General features: G+C 46.7%; 2 protein-coding genes across 6 annotated transcripts in view; one reads left to right on the top strand and one right to left on the bottom strand.

Annotated features, from left to right (window-relative positions):
* CYFIP2 (cytoplasmic FMR1 interacting protein 2) overlaps positions 1 to 20,764 on the top strand; it is a 54,480-nt gene that overhangs the window by 16,985 nt on the left and 16,731 nt on the right. For 4 of the 5 annotated variants that reach the window (XM_065690590.1, XM_065690592.1, XM_065690591.1 and 1 more), the window contains exons 10-23: positions 1,608 to 1,699; positions 4,516 to 4,633; positions 5,512 to 5,631; positions 6,238 to 6,363; positions 7,314 to 7,480; positions 7,751 to 7,898; positions 8,207 to 8,360; positions 8,888 to 9,044; positions 9,740 to 9,836; positions 10,374 to 10,450; positions 11,439 to 11,547; positions 11,902 to 12,021; positions 12,706 to 12,905; positions 13,405 to 13,492. In XM_065690590.1, the coding sequence (XP_065546662.1) occupies positions 1,608 to 1,699; positions 4,516 to 4,633; positions 5,512 to 5,631; positions 6,238 to 6,363; positions 7,314 to 7,480; positions 7,751 to 7,898; positions 8,207 to 8,360; positions 8,888 to 9,044; positions 9,740 to 9,836; positions 10,374 to 10,450; positions 11,439 to 11,547; positions 11,902 to 12,021; positions 12,706 to 12,905; positions 13,405 to 13,492 (1,773 nt within the window). The remainder of the gene's footprint in view (positions 1 to 1,607; positions 1,700 to 4,515; positions 4,634 to 5,511; positions 5,632 to 6,237; positions 6,364 to 7,313; positions 7,481 to 7,750; positions 7,899 to 8,206; positions 8,361 to 8,887; positions 9,045 to 9,739; positions 9,837 to 10,373; positions 10,451 to 11,438; positions 11,548 to 11,901; positions 12,022 to 12,705; positions 12,906 to 13,404; positions 13,493 to 20,764) is intronic. The other variant, XM_065690593.1, reaches the window with a different exon arrangement.
* FNDC9 (fibronectin type III domain containing 9) lies at positions 13,525 to 16,055 on the bottom strand. The gene is made up of 2 exons (XM_065690600.1): positions 15,983 to 16,055; positions 13,525 to 14,992 (listed from the first exon to the last, which is right to left on the bottom strand). The coding sequence occupies exon 2, from the start codon at positions 14,983 to 14,985 to the stop codon at positions 14,332 to 14,334; it is 654 nt and encodes a 217-aa protein (XP_065546672.1). The 5' UTR covers positions 14,986 to 14,992; positions 15,983 to 16,055; the 3' UTR covers positions 13,525 to 14,331.

Raw genomic sequence — 20,764 nt, 5'->3', positions numbered from 1 at the left:
GGTTGGTTGTGACAGGGTAGAGGATGCCTCTCTGCTTATTGCTCTGAGTTGCAGTTTATTGATGATGCCCTGGGTCTGTGCAAGGGGAGGGAATGGGCAAGCCCAGAGAGCTGGTTTCATTAAAGGTTGGTGCATCCTCATGCAGAGCGAGCTGGGGACCTATTTACCCCAATTTGCATCATCTCCTGAAGACAGCTCTGAGAGCAGGGCTGAAATGTCTGCATAGGAAACTATGGACAGATGCCATAACCTCATGGACAGGGTGATGATGAGGTGGGTGAATTCTTTCCAGGCACTGCAGAGACTACTGAGGACTGCAGCTCTGCAGAGGTGACTTATCATGTCATCACTCATTGTCTTCCAACTTTTCCCTGGTTCAGCTTTGCTAATTCAACTGAATCTTCTTAGTTTAAAGCAAGCCCTCAGTGTAATCTATAGAGTGTGGTCATCTTGGTGCATTCAAACAGATGCAAAGTGCTGTGAGCCATCAGTGAATCAGGTAAAATGTTTTCCACTGCATGGAATAACTTTCTTCTCTCCAACTTTTTTTCCATTTGCACTTCTCCAATATCTGCTGCGGTCTCACCTAAGCAGTTAAATACCACTCCAGACTATCAGAACTCAATAAGAAAAGGCCAAATACTCCTCTTACTACATCTGCTTATTGCCTTCTGATTAAATTTCTAGTGGATTGACCAGGAATTTGAGTAGTGAAAATGAACTACCCCTTCATTTAAACCTTTTATGGAAGCGCCACTGGGAGTCCCTGATGACAGCATTACACATCCTCCATAGAAGTCAGCCTGAGAAGTATGTGATGATGGGACAGGGAATTTGCCACCATCTTCCCTGCATTTTGGGGCAAGGCTTTTGTAGCTGCATGAAGTTGAAGCTTTATATTTTATTGAAGAAAAGTCAGTAGCTCTTGGTTCAGTTTTGTTTGCAGATGAAAGCTTAGTGGGGCAGGGACCTGTTTGAGCTTGGGGTATATTCAGTGCACTTGGAGTTTATTTTGCATCCATATCCTCCTGAGATGTAAAGATTGAGCAAAACCATGTTATATCACCTGTGTCTTTCTCTTTGTGGAGAAATTTTAAGACACATCTAACTCCCTGGGGAAAGATGCTGTATCCCTGGGAGTCCAGGCAGCAAAGCAGCCTGCAGCTTCTCTCTGAAGGGAGCCATGCAATGTGTTGACAGAATACCAGCATGGTGGCTTTTCATCCCTCTGCTCTCTTGGAGGATTATGATGGGAGGCAATAAGACCTGCTCAGCAATATGCTTCTCTCTTTTTGTTGTAAAAGACCTTTTCCTAAGGCTGGTTACAGCACTGAACCATTCTGGCCATAGCCAGCCAACTGTCTGTGAGTCCAGGGCTCCAGAGCACTCACAGGGGTGATTTTGCTCACACAAAAAGCTGTGTGATCGTTTTCAGTCACTTCCTAGGTGTGAAATGACCCCAGGTCTAGGTTTGCACCTTGCTTTAAACAGCCTGACACTTCCCGTAGCTCCAGAGATGCAGGATGCCGTCTCACAGTCCCTTGTGTTGCGCTGGGGCCACGGGCACTCTCTGCTGTGTTTCAACCATCTTTTGTTTTCTTTTCCAGCAGCTGCAGGTGGTTCCTTTATTCGGCGATATGCAGATAGAACTGGCCAGATACATTAAGACCAGTGCTCACTATGAGGAGAACAAATCCAAGTGAGTGCCTGCCATAATGTCTCTTGGCTTCTGTGTGTGTCCCGAAAGCCATGGGAGCTGCAACTGTCTGATGTGAGTGAGGTCTGTGCACTGGTACCCGTGTGTGTCCCTGTGAGGTGTGAGTCTTGGTGTGCCAGCTCCGTGTGCACGTGTGTACCTCCCTGTCCCTGCATGGGCAGATGTCCTCACCAGCCCCTCAGCGCGTGTGCAGCCAGCTCTAAAGCTCCATGTAACCGTACCCCCATGTGCAGGCAGGGCAGTGGGCATGCCTGTACCTCTGTTCCCGCTGGCAAGGGCTGGGAGGATGCTTGGTGGCCAGCAGTGAGGCAGAAGGAAGGAGGAAGGAAAGGCGGCTGGCGCATGGGTCAGGGCTGAGTGCTTGCGAGGTGTGTGAGTGCGAGCAGCGTGTCCTTGCTCTGGAGAGATTTTAATCCACATTTTTGAGCCCAGGGACAAAATCCTCCAGAGCATGAACACAGCAGTGGATCCCTTTGCAGCAGACAGGGTGTCTCCTGTAGCTCAGGCAGGTTTCATGAAGATTGGCAGTGGGTTGAGCCATAGGCTCAGATACACTGGAAATCAATTAATATTGTGGGAGAAGGGCAGAAATTGAGTCTGTATGGGAGAGCTCAGAAGTGGTGTGGTGTTGTAAAGCACTGCTTCCCAGCCTGGGTTTGCAGGCAGTCTGCTTCTCTCCTCAGATGGATTTGCAGATGTTGTGTCCCATCGTACCAGGCATGCGGCCCCACTTGACTTTGTAGTTTTGCATCAGTTATTGCTAGAAGAATTGGTGTTAGGTTTGGATATCCTTGCAATGGTGTTTGCAACCACACGTAAGCAAAGCCCACCTGAGCTGTGTCTGGCTGTGATGGCTGGTGGCAGCCTGGCTTCCACCAGTGAGTGGTCTTTCACCTATGGGACCATACTGCATGAAAGTCGTATTTCTCCAGTGCCTGCAAGAAGCAGCCTAGCTGAGCTGTCTCAGCAGTACAGGAACTAACCTGCAGGCTCATCTCGCTGCTCCCCTTTGCTCAAACCTTTCCACCCCAGAGGGTCTGGCTTTTCTGCCCAGGAACAGCCCCCCCCTGCCCTCCCAAAGGCTGGTTGAAAAGTGCCATTAATCGTTCATGAAAAGCTTGGCAACAGTGTGACGGAACTTCCTGAGCAAAAGGTTTTCAATTGAAATTGAAAAAAAAACCCAAACCCTAAAGTTCTACAAAATTCAAATTTAAAAAGTATTTGTGGAAACTCAATTTAAAAGGGAAAAATTGCCTAAAACTTTGCACCTTTTTATCCTGGATCATTCAGAAAGCACATTTCAATGGAATGTGTGTCAGCTGCGTTCATTTTCTCATCTCCAAACCAGGGTAGCTCGCGGGCTGTTTACCTGTGCACAGTTTTAATGTCTGTCTTGAAATCTGTCTTACCAGGTCTGTGTGCTGTACCTTACTAACCAATGTTTCTTCCTCACTCACTTGCTTTCCCAGCAAATTGCATGGGACTCCCAACACTAACTCTGCCAAGGTGGTTCCATATAGTCCCCGTTTCTCACTAATATTGTTTTTTGTCACTTTCTTTCCCTCCGTGTCTCCATGAAAGTGGAATTAAGTGGTGTTTTTCCTGCATGGCACTTTGTCTCTGCACTATGGACTAGGTTGTGTGTGGCAGGGAGGGCTGGTGCTGCCCTGGCCATTCCTGCTAACCTGCCGATTGTCCGGTGGGGAGCACAGGACATTGAAACGGGTAAGAGTGAAGCAATGGGACTGTGGGAGGATGGATTTCATGAGGGATGACATGGGCCAGCACTTCCAGGACCTTCTACCACCACAAATATTGGCGACAAGTGTCTCACAGTTAACTGTGTCTATGTCTATGTTCATATCAGAGGCAGTTTTCTCACCTTCCTTTTGTACTGCCCGTCTAGATTGGAGAAGATGACTATATCCATCATAAGATGGGCAACTATTTTTTTTAGTGGGGGGGGGAAGCAAGATCTGAAGTTTTACGTTGTGATCACAGAATAACACATGAGGTCTCACTGAGAGGTGTTTGCTTGCACTAAGCGTTTTGGTGGAGCCATTCTGGTTCCATGTCTGTGACTAATGCAGAACAGGGGAAAATTAGATCTTTAATTAAATAGACCTGATTTACACCATTTCTTCATATGACTGTGCCTTTGGAAGGGGAGTGCTGCCTCCTTTTAGGACATCATTACACTGTTCAATGCAAATTAAAATCTCATTCATTTAATCATATTCTGCTCGTCATTTATACTCCACATTGTTCACTGAGCTGGCAGTGTGAATCAGACCAAAAGCAAAGTGAGAGGGCTGTTCCCTTTCTGGCCTCTTACAGATTCTTTCCTGCAGGAGAAGGCAGCATGAGCCAGCTGCTTCAGACCTGGAGGGATGAACTCTAAGGAGATGATTATCCTTAGGTTTAGCAGAAAGGATGCAAATGATGCTGGGTCTTTGCAGTTCATCCTTCCCTGAAAGCTTGTCCAACAATGGCCTGGGAAATAGCCATCTCTGCCCATGGGGTAGGTGAGCCCAGCATTGGAGAGCAGCCTTCAGGGTGGATAGAGCAGAGATGTTCAGGCTGAAAGGTGAGGCAAGCATCCCCATCATGCTATGTGAGACCACGTCTTGAAGACTCCACACACCAGGGAACAGGAGAGATGACACAGGCTGACATTTGCCCTGAAGATGGCATATCTTGAGCGCATTGAAGAGGGAAGTTGAGCACAAGGCTTTGTCCCTGGGGGTGTCTGAGTGGAGCCCATGTCCTGTCCTTGAACCCTTGCTTTTTTTGCCTAGGTGGACGTGCACTCAAAGCAGCATCAGTCCCCAGTACAACATCTGTGAGCAGATGGTCCAGATACGAGATGACCACATCCGCTTCATCTCAGAGCTCGCTCGCTACAGCAACAGCGAGGTAAGCTCAGCAAGGAATTGCCATTGTCAGGCTCATTAGATAGGTGGGGCTGGTAGAGAACAAGAGTAGCAGGAGTATGGTTTGCCAATGACATACAGTGGGGAGGGAAGAAGGACACAGATGGAACAAACCACTTCTCAATCCAGCCATTAAAAAGCAGGTTATGAAAGGCCCCAGCAGGTCCAAAGTCCTATGCACCAGAAGATCTACTGCAACAGCTTCTGATCTTTGGCCACAGCTTTGTTAAAATAAGAAGCAGAAAAGATTTCACAGCTAAGTGTTTATGAAGAGCCAGGTGGCAGAACAGCCATGACTTGCAAGTGGGTCTTTTCTGTTACACAGAGCTTTTGGTCAGGGCTTCAAGGGAAGTTCACGAGAGCATCTCAGTTTTTGTCACTACTGAATGCCTGCACCCTCTCTGATGCACAAAACCTGTGACTGGTTTTTGCAGATGTATGATCCTCATTCACCAGGGTTAGTTTAATGAATTGTTGGCATTCTCAATCCTTTTCTTTTTGGCATTTGTAAATGCTTGGTTTGTCTTTAAATCAGGAAAGGACTCTCAAGGATTTCAGTAGTATTAGGTTATCAAAAAGGAATGGGAAAGTGGAATGAAAACAGTCAGTTATTTGCTCTGAGGTGACAGGTCAGACTCATTTTTCTGTAGGAAATTGACTGCCTGGGTAAAAAGAGCCTTGCCAAGTTATACTCCTTTTCCTGAGGGACAATATATGCACTGCTCAGTTTTATCTTGATTGTTTAAGGTCATGGGGAATTCGTTTTAGCTGGGATTTGAAGAGCAATCTGTGGCTGCTGTTTGGCTCAGTGAAGCCTCTGCAGCAGGTTGCTGAGCCCTGACGTGATGTGATCTTCTCCAGGTGGTCACTGGCTCAGGACTGGACAGCCAGAAATCAGATGAAGAGTACAGGGAGCTCTTTGATCTCGCTTTACGGGGCCTGCAGCTGCTGTCCAAGTGGAGTGCCCACGTCATGGAAGTGGTGAGTGCAGTCATGGAAGCGCTGAGCGTGTAACATCCTCCTCTTCCCAGGTGAGCATGAACATGGCGTGTAACAAAGCCTGTGAAAGGTGATCTTGCTTTCATGCCACCTAGCTTTAAGCCATTAACAGACATGCTAAGATCAGGCAGCTAATGACCCTGAACACCCTCTGTACCAAATGGAGAAAGACAGCTTGATCATCTCACCCTGGACCTGACCACTTTTTGCAGGTATTGGGGTGTCCAATGTTAGAGGGGACTGTGTGACTGTTGTCCTAACCTGAACACCTTGGTTAAGTAGTAAAAGCTGACTGGGATGACTCTGGGCCTTGAGCAACTAAAACTGCAATTCAGATGATGATGGAAATTCTTAACTTGCAAAGTTTAAACCACATTTCAACACAAGTCCATGGATGTCAAAAGTCCAATATGACTGGTAACCTCCCAGATAAACTAAACCAGTATTCAGTACTGTGATAATAAAGCCCACACAAATGTCAAACAACTGTAGTAATGTCTAGGGAGTGTTTTCCTGGCATAGGGCCCTCTTCAGTCTTTCCAGCCTGGCTTCTTACTCATTGTTGACAGTGTCTTTTCCATCTTTTAGTACTCTTGGAAGCTGGTTCATCCCACAGATAAATTCTGTAACAAGGATTGCCCAGGAACAGCAGAAGAGTATGAGAGAGCCACACGGTATAACTACACAAGTGAAGAGAAGTTTGCCTTTGTGGAGGTTGGTGCCAACTACAGAAGAGTAAGAACCAGCCAGGGCTGGTTTCCTGTCTATCTTCCTTAGGCCAAGGGAAAAGGAGGGAAGGGCATTTCACAGTACTCGGCCAGTTCCTCATCCCCATGGGAGTAAGGGTTCTGACATCCCTGTGGCCCTTAGTTTGCCCAGAACTACGGACTGCAGGGGAATCTGAGTTTCTCTCGCATATTCTCATTCCTCTCAGGTGCAAGCGTGGAGGTTTCTTTTTCCTCTTCTTAAATACATTATCCCAAAGGTACTCCCACCGTCGCTGATGGGCTAGGCCTTGGCCAGTGGCGGGTCCATCTCAGAGGGAAGCTTCTAGCAGCTTGTCACAGAAGCCACTTCTGTAGTGTTTCCCCCACTACTAAAACCTTGCCGTGCAAAACCAATGCAGCAGCCGTGCAGAGCAGTGTGGTCTGGAGCAAGATCTGGAGCTACATTCAGACACTGTGCAAGCACAAGTGAACCTGGCTGTGGAAGCCCCTACACCTTCATCTTTCCTTCGGTGGTTTGAATAGCACCTTAATTCTTGTGGCTCACTCCCTCCTGGGAATTGTCTCTGTACTCTTGTACAAGGAGCACTGTGCACTGCTGCAGATGCTGGTCTATGGAAGCCACACAGTGCATCCACATACGGAGTATGTGCAGCTTCCTGAGATTATGTGCTATTAAAGATGTCAAGAGATCAGGGGTGGAAACAGCCTGCCAAGGGACAAGGACCATTTGCGAGAAACTAGTGATGTAAATGCTCTCCTCAGCTTGTTGTGATCTGTAAAGCAGTTAAGCAGTCAAAAACCCCAGCCACCTAATTACTGGACCTAAATTACTTGAGTAGAATTAGTTCAGTCCCACATCCTCTTAATGTTGGATTTATGGGCCTCTTCCTACAATGGAAAAATAGCAAATACATCCATTTTTAATTTCTGCTTCAGGTAATTGCCATGATCAAAGGTCTGCAAGTGCTGATGGGCCGAATGGAGAGTGTGTTTAACCAAGCCATCCGCAACACTATCTATGCAGCCCTGCAGGACTTTGCCCAGGTGACCCTGCGAGAGCCACTCAGGCAGGCAGTCAGGAAGAAGAAGAACGTTCTGATCAGGTCAGTCTGTCCTTCTTGAATGCAACACAAAGCCCATGTATTTATTTATGTGATACTATAAGCATGTGGCCCTGCATACACCTCAGGGTATACAACCAGCCATGTACCTTGGCCAGTAGCTCTTTCTAAGGTAACTTCTCATTCCCCCAGTGACAACAGTGTATGTCCCCACCTCAGACAGTTTTCCTCTCTAAGTGCACACCAGTTCATATTTTCATCTTGCAGCTGAATCAAGCTTAAGCACTACTTTCACTCTCCCACCTATTCCAGTGTCCTTCAGGCAATTCGGAAGACGATCTGTGACTGGGAGGGAGGTCGAGAGCCTCCAAATGATCCTTGCCTGAGAGGTGAGAAGGATCCTAAAGGTGGATTTGATATTAAAGTCCCAAGACGAGCAGTAGGACCTTCAAGTACACAGGTATGTAAACATCCGTCTCCTGTGTAAGGGGTTAAGGGTCTTACAGGAGTCTCCCACGCTGTGGATTAGCAGCTGTTTCCGTGGCCTGTTCCACAAAATCATCACACTGTTGTGTGTTAAATGTTGCTTTGATGCCTAATTTGCTGTACAGTTCCCAAAGCCTCCTTTTTTGAGGGTGTGATTATTTCTAGTTCTGAAGGAGAGTAGCTCATGGAAGAGGTATTAATTTTTATTGCAGAGCACTACAGCTGTATGCGGTGGTGTCTCACTGCAGGGTGATAACTGCATGTCGACTGTTTCTTCCACAGCTTTACATGGTGCGGACCATGCTGGAGTCCCTTATAGCAGACAAGAGTGGCTCAAAGAAGACTCTGAGGAGCAGCTTGGATGGGCCGATAGTCTTGGCCATTGAGGAGTTCCACAAGCAGTCCTTCTTCTTCACCCACCTTCTCAACATCAGCGGTGAGGTTATGGCAGGGGGAGGCTTGAATCCAACTCTTGCATGCTCAGAAAAGCATAGATCAGTTTTGCTCCTTATTGAATACGCAGAAGATTTTCCTTGATTTTATCCAAATGTCCAACTTCTGCCTGATTCAGGTGTGTTTTAGGCAATAATCATTATGTGAACACGAATGGGTTAGCAATATGAAACAGGAATAGGTGGCAGTTTATTTTCTAGGGCTGGAGTTTTCTTTCTGCCCCAGACAAACTTCTGGGAACAGCAGAAATCTTCCAGAGTAACTGCAGGCCATGACATGTTCTCGTTGGAGTTCTAGAGCAAAAGGAATGATCCTTGCTTCATTACAGAGTGCTCAGGCAGCATGGACATGTTCTGGGTTTAAAAACAGATATTTTATGAAAATATTCCATACCCAAACCCAGTCCAGTATGAGGCTGCAGGAGCTGCCTCGTGTGCTCTCCCCTCACTGCCATCCCCATGGGAATAACGTGGGTGCCCTCCCGCCGGGGGGATCTCCTCTGCATTTCAGAAGCACTGCAGCAGTGCTGTGACCTGTCCCAGCTCTGGTTCCGGGAATTCTTCCTGGAGCTGACCATGGGCCGCCGCATCCAGTTCCCCATTGAAATGTCCATGCCCTGGATCCTCACGGACCATATTCTGGAAACCAAAGAACCCTCCATGATGGAGTAAGAGCTGATGGGCTGTGTTGGGGCTGTGCATGTGCTGGGGCTTGGGATTTTGTTTTCAAAAGGGTAGGCTGGTAATGAACAGTATTTGTGCTGTGGGAGGGAAACCAGATGTTTCCTGACTGGCCGCCGCATGGATAGGTACTATATGAGTACCTTGTTAGCAGATGCACACTGGTACTGGCTCTTACTTAGGCATCATAAACCGTATTTGGATATGGTACCGTCATCTGCATGCAGCGATCAGACAGCATGTGCAACCAAAGGGATGTGGGCCCTGGCTAAGGCACCTGAACACTATTTTTATTCATATATGTGATAAGTACTGAGAGGCATTGCTGTTATGCAAGTGTAATTATGTTCATAATGTCCTCCTCATTAGGAAAACTTTGTTTTCCATTTTATGAACACTGTCAGAGAATTCTGTAGAGTGAGGGCAGGGTGAAAGCTTTCTTAAGGGCAAGTGTTTGATTGAACAAGTCACAGTTAGCTCAAATCCAGATCTGTTGTAGCTGCTTCCAGAGGGACGTGAAGAGCAAGAGGGAGTATCTGAGGGGCTAGAGGGAGTGGAAACGATAGAAGTGAAGCCAGAGAAAAGCCACTTTTTGCAATGAGCAGGGTGCATACACCGGTTGCATTTTATGCTGATATGCTCCAGAGTCAGTTTAAGACATGATCTGTCTTCTTGCCCTCAGGTATGTACTGTACCCCTTGGATCTCTATAATGACAGCGCATACTATGCCTTGACCAAGTTCAAAAAGCAGTTCCTATATGATGAAATTGAAGCTGAAGTAAGTTCTCTTCGTCTTTACTATATAGAAATAGCTCACTGGGGTCGCATTGCCCTGTTTCACATCCCCCCAGCAGTTCAGTGAATTCATCATAGGCACCTCAAAAAAAGTACCCCATCAGACTGAGAAGTTTTCAAAAGATCAGAATTTACCTAGATCTTACAGACTTTGCTGATTGAGAGCTTCAGCTTCGCTGTACCCATGGGGAACCATGGAAGCCAAAGGCTGTCAAACACTGGGACCATGGAAGAATCTGTCTGATGTTATGAGACATCAGGGGAAAATGAGAAATCAGAGATGATCGATGATGGGGGAGCAGGCCCTGTTAGAATATGCAGAAACTATAAGAGAGGAATGTAACTGCAATTTTCTGTTTAACTTCAGTATGTGAGAACCGCAGTGCAGTTTTTAGATAGCGTGACATACATGTATATATTAAATTAGAGCTCTGTGTTGAGCTGTATTGATCTTGCATGCGTAGGAAGGAGCTGCTCTGTGCTGGTACAACCTCACAAAGTCTTGTTTTTTCTCCCCCAGGTGAATTTATGCTTTGATCAATTTGTGTATAAGCTGGCAGATCAGATCTTTGCCTATTATAAAGCAATGGCTGGCAGGTAGGAGAACCTTACTGCTGATGACGACTGATGATAATCACTGTATCCAAATTGCTGTTAACCAAAAGATTTCCCTCAGGGAATAACTGCTGCAGGTACACACAACAAAACAGATCATCCCTGTCCCACAGAGCTGGCTGTCCACGTCAGACCAGAGTAGATATGGAAATGAATTAATGGTGGCAAGAAGACATGGTTAAAAGTGAAAAATAGTAATTGTTATCCTAAGTAGCTTTCTGAGTACAGTTTGTGAGAGCGGCAGAAAAGCAAACCAAGCCTATTGAAAACATGTCCTTGCTTAACTTCTGTTTGTGTACAAGGCAGATGAGTGAAAGCCTCCCATCTGTAGGAAGTAGGAACATGCACTTGTCCTCAGCTTAGTAAAGCAGAAGAACTTGTAAAAGTGAGAAGGGTAACTCAGTATCTTAGATCACACATCAGACCAGCTGGCTGTGGAACTTCTGCAGAGTCACTTGCTCCCTTACAGGGAGCTAGGCCCTTTGTGACATTTCCTTCTTACCAATTTAAAGAACATGGATGAACTCTAGTGAGAGTCCTCGTCTCATGTCCCCAAAGGTGAAGTCTCCAGTGTAACTCTGCAAGGAGTTTTGTCTCTAGATCAGGTTTGGCCTTATGGAAGGAGAGCAGTCACCATCATCAACCAAATGCTCCTGCAGCAGATCTTCAAGGAGGGAGCACACCTGTGGGACAACCCCAGTACCTGGCACTAGTGATACCTTTCAGCACAGTCTTTTATCTTGCTGAATGTTGTAACCATAAAAGCAAAGAAAGATGGACAACACTATGGCGTTCCCCAGATAACAACTGCTGCTCTGTGATTTAGTGGTTTAAGTAGTTAATAATATGTGGAAATTTCTTGGCATTCAGAGCAAGGTGAAAAGAAAGACTAAAACAACTCTGGAAAAGATCCAGAGGGAAGCTGATAGTGTGTGTTTCTTTTTTCCTGACACTGCTTCCTTTTTTTCAGTGTTTTATTGGACAAACGTTTCCGGGCCGAATGTAAGAATTATGGGGTGATTATTCCCTACCCACCATCCAACCGCTACGAAACACTGCTCAAGCAGAGGCATGTCCAGGTACAGTGCAAGCAGTAGACTACAGTACTTACAGCTTTTGATCTATTAGCCTTTTGTTGGTGGCTACCATCCTAGTGCTGGGCTCAACTGAGGTTGGTGCTGGAATGAGAAGGGTTGAACCAACCTGTTTCTGACACACCATGCTCGGGGCACGGGGCCTGAGGGGAAAAGAAGTTATGCTCCACATTTCCCTCCTTCCTCCTTAAGTAATGATAAGCTTAACTGAGGCATTTGCATCACCACTTTCACATTTAAGCAGATGTTTGGTTTTGATTTGTGTCTGTTACAAAAAAACTAAAGTACCTTTTCCCCATCTGTATATAACATGCAAATGTCTTTTGTCCTTTTTTCCAGTTGCTAGGTAGATCAATTGACCTGAACAGGCTCATTACCCAGCGTATCTCAGCAGCGATGTACAAATCATTAGACCAGGCCATTAGCCGCTTTGAGAGTGAGGACCTGACATCCATAGTGGTAAGAACTGTTAACTGACTGTGAGTATGAATAGAGAGAATGGTACAGTGCTATGGATACAGTTAACTGACTTCTGCTCCAAGACCCACCTACAGCAGGTTTCAGCCAGCCATGTATTTTCCTTTATGCTGCCGAGTCTCTACTATTTCTACTTAGGCAACTTTAATTGCATTATTACTGGACCATTAAGTGTCTGCGTAAATCGGAAGATGACAGTCAGCAGTTAGATTTTGCAGAGCTCACATAAGAGAGTTCTGTAATCTGGGAGAAGGAAATCCTGGCTTTGATTCCCCTGTTGGGTGAAGGTGGCTGAGGCATCACTTGTGCATGTACAGGACTTGCTGTCTGATGTGTTACAGGAGCATCAGAGTCAAGCAGTGTAAAATTACTAGTTTTCACCTTTGGAGGATTCTGATGTGAAAGCCAGGCAGCGCTCAGTGGGGAACAAACTCGTTTTGCTTCCTGCAGGTTTTAGAGATACCAGACCAGCACCCTCTTGAGTGGAAGGAAGTGCAATTTGCCTTGGCCACTGGGTTAAACTGATGCCTTTAGCATTTGCTACATCCTCACCTGAAAAGTTCTGTGTGGGTGTGGGTATAAAATCATTCCCCTGGCAATGCAATGAGCTGTTTCTATTGTCATCTTGGTAATACGTTGCATTTGCTGCTGCTTTATGTGCTGCAGGAGCTGGAGTGGCTCTTGGAAATAAATCGCCTGACTCACAGGTTGCTGTGCAAGCACATGACTTTGGACAGCTTTGATGCCATGTTCCGGGAGGCCAACCACAATGTGTCCGCACCCTATGGGCGCATCACCCTCCATGTCTTCTGGGAGCTCAACTTTGACTTTCTACCCAACTACTGTTACAATGGATCCACCAACAGGTGAGGATGAAAAGCAAGACAAGGGGGCACTGGAAACGCTGCTCTTCTTTCAAAGTGTCAAACCTGCCACATTAAATTCACATGCGTTGCAGTGAGGTTTGCGTTCCCTATGGGATGAAACAGTTACACTTAAAATTAAGTTAAAGCCCACTAGCTCCCCTTGGCCTTGAAAATGTTAGTAACATATTCAAGTGTTAGTTAAGACAGTGAGTGCAAGCAACAGAGCGAGTTTGGTTTGGAGGATTGGGTTACTGAGCAGCAGAGCTGTGGTAGCTGCTCATACATGGGTTTCCTGCCTGCCCCAAATGAGAATAAACCTCAGGTTAAATTGATGTTTTACTCCACTAAGAGATCAAGGCCAGAGTTTGCATTCCAGTGCCTGTGATGAATTTCTAATTAGCCTGCAACTGCAGTTCATCCTGGGCCATGCCATATCTGCACTCAACACAACTAACCAGGCTCTGGCCACTTTCCTCCCTGTCTCCCGTGCCCACTGTAGGTTTGTGAGGACAGCAATTCCATTCACACAGGAACCCCAGCGGGACAAGCCAGCCAATGTTCAGCCATATTACCTCTATGGATCCAAGGTCAGTAAATGAGCCACAACAGCCAGAAGGCGTGGATGTTGGAAGTATTTATTTAGGAAGAAAGAAATGCAAGAACTGCTTCATTAACAGAATGGTGGGTGCAAATTTGCAGGGTCACATTGCCGTGTGAAACCAAAAAGCCATGCAAGAAGCAGATTCAGTGTGCTTTTGCTATTGTTTTCCCATATTCTTCTCCATAATATGCCCATGTTAGGGAATGCTGACACTGCTCTGTGCTTGGTGTTGGCGCTGAGACCAAGTCGCATCCACCCAAATGCAGATAGAGGAGAGCAAGGTGGAGCTCCAAAGCAATGCTTCTCCCCAAGAAAGGTACCACTTCAGGAATCCCATTTGTGAGTTCACAATGAGAATTACTAAAATACTTGTGTGTGCAAAAGAGACTACTTGATACTGACAATACCTCTTTTGTCCGGCTGCAATGACTGTTTATACAGGTGTTCTGAGGGCTTGGGGTGTGATGCTAGGGGAGGATGACTCAAGTGTGAATCTACTTGAGTGGAGTTTATTTGTTGTGCACGTTGATTGATGACTGAAGTGAATCTACAGCACTGATGCAGATTAGGTAATGACACTGCAGTCAGCTGAGCCTGGCCCTTCCCAGAGACCTGACTTGGTTTCTTTGTACAAAGACTCAGCAACTGAGAATATTTTTGTCACTTGACAAAAATCCTTCTCCTTGCGATCAATGTCCTGCCTCATGTTCTACCGTGGGACAAAAAGTCCCCATGGGCACACGGACAGTCCTGTTGGCAAGAGCTGGGAAAGAGAAATGTGAACCAAGCAGGGCTCTCCAAGCAGGATCTCCCTTTATTTTGCTCTCATTGAAGGCCATGCTGTGGCAAGATGGCTCTTTTATCATCACTGGTTTTATAGGAAAAAAAGCTGTGGGGGGAGCTGTATGGGCTTTCCCTTATGAAGCTGGAGCCCCTCATTAGCACAGTGGTCATGGGGACTTCCAGAAACTCCTCTCTCAGTCCATCATCCAGTGGCCCCTCCAGTGAGCTGCTCCCTTCTTCAGAGCTAGCATTGGGATGCTTCAGCCTCACAGCCCGGTGGCACCGTGCAGACCAGAACTGCAGGCAGCCGTAGGCCAGGAGAGCAATGAAGCAGAGGAGCAGCAGGCTGCTCACCATCCATATGGAGGTGGTAGATTCATGCTTAGAGCCACCAAAAATCAGAGGGGTTTTGTCCAGAGTGTGAAAGGTGGTGCAGTGGTTGCCGGAGGGGTAAGAGTTCTTGCATGTGATGCAGAGAACATAGATGGTGGATGGTGTGAGTCGGTGGAGGACGAGGGAGCTGAGGGGGTGAGGAACTCGCTCCTCACGGTGGAAGTTCTGGCGTAAATAGCCAGCAAAGATGCTGTTCCAGTTGGGGCGGTACATGACGTGGTAATAGTTCTCTGGACAGGGGTTGTTCATGGCCCAGGAGACGGTGGCGCTGGTGTAAGTGATGTTGTGCACTTCAATGTTCATGGTGCTCCTGAAACCAGATGCAGGGAGAGGCTGAGTTTCCTCATTTGTATAAAGGCTCAAGGGCCACTGACATCAGTGAAATCTTTCCCCTGTTTCACTGGCCCTTAGATTGGACTCAGGACTGTGCCTGGCTAGCTTAGATTAGCTGCTAGGTCTTAGATGGCTAAAATTAGAAAAGATGAATCCTGCTGGTACCTGGACTACTGTATCACCCTGTTTCAAAACCAAAATAACAACTGGGACATAGGCATACTTTATGCTTTAGTTAGATTTTGGGTTTTTTAAATCTCTTCTTTCTGACTAGCTGTCTGTATAGGAAGCTTACTTAGCTTTTTTGTTTCCCATGGGATAGAAAAGACTGCAAGTGTGATTAACATAAACTGATCATTAAGCTATCTCCAGCTTGCTTGTGAAGCTGCCAACAGATACTTTGATTTTACACCTAAATGCCATTTGAAAAGCTGCATGTGATTAATTCACTGGTTTAAGTTTTTGCTGCATTTTCTGTACCTTACTTGTTGCTTAATGGAGCATAAACTCTTTCTATTCCTGCAGCATCTCACAATATAATATCAGGATTGTAAATGTGGAATCTGAAGATTGGCATAATATAAAATAAATGCCTTTAGGGAAATACAAATACAAGAATAATAAGTACAAAGCTCTCCCCCAGATAGAAGACACTGACCACTAACAAACTACTGTCTAGCAACAGCCACGAATCACTTCAGTACATCACTCCTTTAGATCGCTAAAGTGCTCTCTGAGCTCGCTGCAGCATTCTCTCCCAACCATCCCAGTGCTCCAAGCAGAGCTGCATGCAATAGAACCCGTTTCTTTTTTCCCTCTTCCTCCCTCTCTCACTATAACTTAACTTTCCTCTAATTCATTCACGAATCAGCTTATCTCGATGACCGTTTCAGCCATTGTTACATGAAGAGCAGTGCAGGATGTGCACCCATCGCGGAGCCCTCCCAGGGCTGGGGCAGCCACTTACCTCCTGTCAGTGCTGGGGAGCAGCGTGGCCACAAGCAGGCGGTGCCTTCCCCTCTTCCCAACTGCTCTCCTCCCTCCTGCCTCTGCGAAATCCCTTCCCTGTGCTCTGCTTCATATTATACCCGTCTGGGGCTCCGTCATCCCTCACCATAGCAACCAATACGGAAGGATGGGCAGGGATCTTCAAGTGATTTGGGAACGTTATCCCTAAAAGCTTCTGCCTGGGAGAAGTATGTCTCCCAAACAAGCCAGGTAGTTTTGTTTGCTGGCTTGTTCGGTGCTTTCTGTTTTTCCTCTGTCTGCATTCCCCAACAAGACCATCACTGGTCCCCAGCAGGGTCTGCATTAGAGACACATTGGCGTATGGTATGAAATGTTGGATCCTGGCCTGCAGTACACATTGATAGTTTAGCACTGAGGGGTTTTGTCTTTAATTCTGTGATTTCTTGCACATTTAAACTACTGGTTTAAGCCAAAGCCAGCGAGCAGCAGATTTTCAACCCTGATGCTGCGGCGATGTCCATCAACTTTTTAACATTTTCTAAGCTGTGTGATGAGAGCAGGAACTGGGTTTTGAAAGACTTCAACCTCGTGCTGAACTCCCAATCGATTAAGACAGGCTCTTCTTTGAATGCCCCTGCATTACAGACAGCTCAGGGGTGTCCCCTGTCAGTCTGGTGAGAGAGCAGGAGGGAGAGGCAAAGCCAGCGCCAGTCAGGGGAGCAGCTCAAGTCTGTGGCCAGGAGGGGACAGACGTGGCACTGGGTCTGGTAAGGAGAGACTTTGAACAGGTGACTCACTGCTCTCTGAAGCTGAAATGTGCTTGAGAGAGGAACTTTCCCAGAAGAAATGTTGGTTCTGGGTCTGGAGTTACTCATTCTTTGTTATTCCTGGAAAGGTGCAATGTTTCAAAGATCTTCTGAATATCAACAGTGATTAGATGATGATGCAAACTGCATCAGGAGAGGCAATTACAAGCCTGGGGAAGACACATGACCCCTGCTTTTGATTTCTGTTTGGCAGTTCTGCATGTTTTGGGTTTGTTTTCCAAGATCAGTATTCCCTTCCATCCCTGTGAGTGAGCTGTGGCTGCCAGCGAGCTGAAAACTGGGATTAGAGGTGAAAATAATTATGGGCAGGGATGGAAATGAAAGTGCTCCCAGGTGGCTTCCTGCCTTTTACATGGCTCTGCCCTGCTTACAAGAGCAGGGGGATAAAGAGCTCTTAGCTGGTGCCTTGCTGTGAGTAAAGTACATCCCTGCCTGCAGGGAGAGAGCTGAAGATACAAATCTGTGCTTCAGAAAGGTGGGTTACACAAGAGAGCTGCCTTCTTACCGTGTTTGGGTTGCTGAGTTTATCAGTGTTCAGAGTGGCTGGGAAATTAAATTCTTGTTGTTCACAAATAAGATGTGTTAGCAGGAAGAGAGGAAACTGGAGAAAGTGGAAATAGCTGGATTAGGCCAGCAAAGGGTCCCACTTTCTGCATGCTGTGATCAATACCGCTTCTAAAGGAAAATGCAGCAAAGCTCCTACTGGTGTTGCTACTACCTCCAGGAATCAAACTCACACCCGCTTACACTTGTGATGAGCTCATAATTCTGATTTCCTAGGATGAGGAGATGCCAAAACAGTGCCAGTTCCAGGGCTGCTCCAGCACTGGTGTTCCCCATATCTGAAGGTGGACCTGGCTGTGGCCCTGCCTAGGACCCCTCGCTCCTCACCATAGGATGCAAACCCTAAGTGCTCTCCAGTAGCCAGCAAAACTGAGCCATTTTCTGTCATTCAGGCACTTACAAAACACAGCAGGTTGCCAAGTGTCTGACAAAGAAGCTACAAAATTATGAGCAACCCACTACTTACTGCTCGTTAGCACTTCTTAGCTCTGTAAGTGCTTTAGATTTGGCTTCATTTATGTATTTTCATGAGTGCTTAGGTTTTTCTTGGCACTGCCAGACCCAGGGTCACTGGAAATCCCTGTTTCCCTTTCCCTGGTTGAATTTGCCTCCCCTTTTTTAGCAAGATGCAGGCAGATGTAACCTGAAGGACAGTACATGCTGCCGGCGCTTGTAAAAATAGTTACAGTGTGTGAATGGGATGGAGCTGCTCTATTTTCTGCAGCAACAGCCCGAAGGTGTTCAGAAGCTGTGGTTGCTGCAGTTGGCAGCGGGGGCTGCTGATGCCGTCCAGCAGACTGCATGGGTTGTGCTACCTGGACTGCTGTGGCCATTGGCTTGTAATTAATAGTGCATACAGATCATGGAAATCAGGAGCTGGGATAGCAAGGCATTAAGCTGAGACACAGAATATACACAGACAGCCTCAATACAGTATATAAATGTCTGCTGCATTGTACATGTCCACCCCAGCTGGGGAATATGTATTTTTGTTTGCATGGAAGTGTTAGCAACCAGTGGATACAGCTGAATATGGTCAAAGCTTTATAGGGAGATTGGAGGTTACTTGTGGCAGGGGAAGGAACCAGGTCATTCAGGCTGTTTGTCTTAGAGAACCTCCTCTGACAATTCTGGCCAGAACTGTTTTTCACTCTAAGACACGTCTCAGCTGTCACACTGAAGTTAGTTTGGCTGAGAGCCTGGACTCGTCTTGGGCTATGTGTAAGTCCTTTTTTGTCTCTAAGTATATTCCTTTTTCATTAGCTTTTCATTATTCCAAGGGAGTTCTGGCATAGGCAGTATTATCTGTCTTTGATCTCTCTCTCTGATCTATTTCATTGGATAAACCTCTCCCTGCCTTCCCTTAGGTGAGCTCAGACAGGTCCGAGTAATGGCTAACAACAGTCTCAAAGACATGGAAATGACAACTAGGTTTTGTTTTGCTTCATATGCTGCTGAATCTGCTCCACAGCATCCCTGCTATAACCTCCTGAGTTCCCAAAGCAACATGGGGGCCTTCCCCACGAGCTTCCCAGTACTGATGGCTGTCCTGAGACCTGGAGTGGGACATCCAGGCTCTGTGGGACTCAGCCTGCATGCACTCCCAGACCCCAAACCTGCCCATTTGGCCCCAAATCAAAGGTGGGGCAAAGCTTCACAGCGTCTTTGGCAGCTGCTGCTCCCAAGACACAGCAAGATGGGTGCTTTGCTCTGGCTCTCTGAAAGAGTGGAAGCAGTCGCCCAGTGCGGGGGAGCGAGCTGTGCTGTGCAGCCAGCTTGTACCTTCAGCTGTTTTGTCTTAAAATACCCACTGGTGTCATTTTTTACATCCCACAGTCTCTATCCCAAGCTGTGTATCTCACCCTTAAATGGAGCTGTATTTTTAATTGCTGGCAGAGTATTATTATTAGACTTGAGCCTGTTGCTAATGCACTATGTAGCTCTGCAGAGAGCTCAGTGAGCCAACCTCATCTTGCAGAGAGGGAGGGATGAATCCTGCCTGTCTGCAGCCAATACACATCCTAAAATGTGTGTTCTCCCAGTCAGGCTTATTGTCAAGACCCTCACTTGAAGGAAAAGCCTACTTGAAAGTTGCTCTCCAGCCCCATTATCCTGCTAAGAGGTGATGTGGGTGGCAGAGCGGCAGCACCGGCTGCCTGCTGTCCATACAGTGAAATGTCAGCCCCATTATGGGGGAAATCTGACCAGTTCTTCCACAGCTGGGTGCCAGTGGTAGCCCATCTCAGGGGACCATGGTGCATGTGCAGACAGAAGACCTGTCTCCTAGCCACAGAGTACAAAAGAGGCTTCCAGAAATGAGTGTGGATTCATGGGTGCGCTGAAATAGGGATATTTAATTCAAGCCACTGGTGTGCTAACCGTGGGGGAGCAACAGGGTAAAGGACTCTACACGGAGGCAAGGAAGGAAGGTGCGAGAAGCCATCACCCCTGCAGCACAACTCTTTCTGGGGGCACCTTGGGCTGGAATGAGTCAGTACAAAAGCCACAGCAACAGAACAACATGCAGCACAGCTGGGCTGGGACCCTGGCAGGTTATTGGCTTCCCTATGGAATGATTGTGCTGGCCATTTGGAAAATGTTCCAGGCTGGGCATTACCTGGTGTTTAAATAGACACACTTTTCAAAACATAAACTATCGCTCATTTTCTCACATAGCAGTGTGCCTATCTGTTATAGTAGGCAATAAGCTGCTGGACCTGAGCACTGGGGCTGTAACAAAATGAGGGACAATTAATTAATTGATTAAAGCATCTGGCCAGACTATGAAAGCACAATCAGTACATCAGTCTGCTCAGATTCTGTATCTGAGAGCAAAATACTTTTCTGTTTCTTAGCAAATGACTTCACTTTGTAACTCATTAGTAGCTCAAATGAAGTGTTAAAGTAAATCTCAAGGAAGTGAGTCAGAATTGGAGCACAAGGGAAGCCTTCAGCTTCAGTATTGCAGCAGTGTTGGAGGAGAGACAACATTTTGCCCTGTTCTACTACTTCACACTTGCTTCCTTTCACCCTAAGCTCTTCAATGCATTGGTCCCTCTGCTCCCTTTGTTCCATTACTGACAGTGAAGGGAAACACATCTCTGCAGAGTGGGGTTATGCGATAACTGCAGGGAAGCAAGCTCTCTGCTGCATGAGGGTGCAGTGTGCCTTTACTACGCAGCACTCACACAAACAAAGTCAGCCTTGCATGGTGCATTTGGGATACAGTTTGATTTGTTTTCCTATCCTTGCTTAAGAAAGTTCTGGTAAGCATGAACCAAGGCTTTATCTGTGTTTTGCTGGAAGAGGCACTACTGCCAGAATCTTTTCAGGAATGGGCTGGTTTTGCTGCTTACTGAGGCTGCAGTTGTAGATGTCGTGGGGGGAAA

The sequence above is a fragment of the Lathamus discolor genome, chromosome 10 (assembly GCF_037157495.1).
Source record: "Lathamus discolor isolate bLatDis1 chromosome 10, bLatDis1.hap1, whole genome shotgun sequence".
NCBI lineage: Eukaryota > Metazoa > Chordata > Aves > Psittaciformes > Psittacidae > Lathamus > Lathamus discolor.
This window is presented reverse-complemented; position numbering and strand designations above follow the sequence as displayed.

Excerpts from the sequence above, each read along its gene's own strand:
- FNDC9 (XM_065690600.1), bottom strand. The coding sequence starts at position 14,985 with ATGAACATTGAAGTGCACAACATCACTTACACCAGCGCCACCGTCTCC.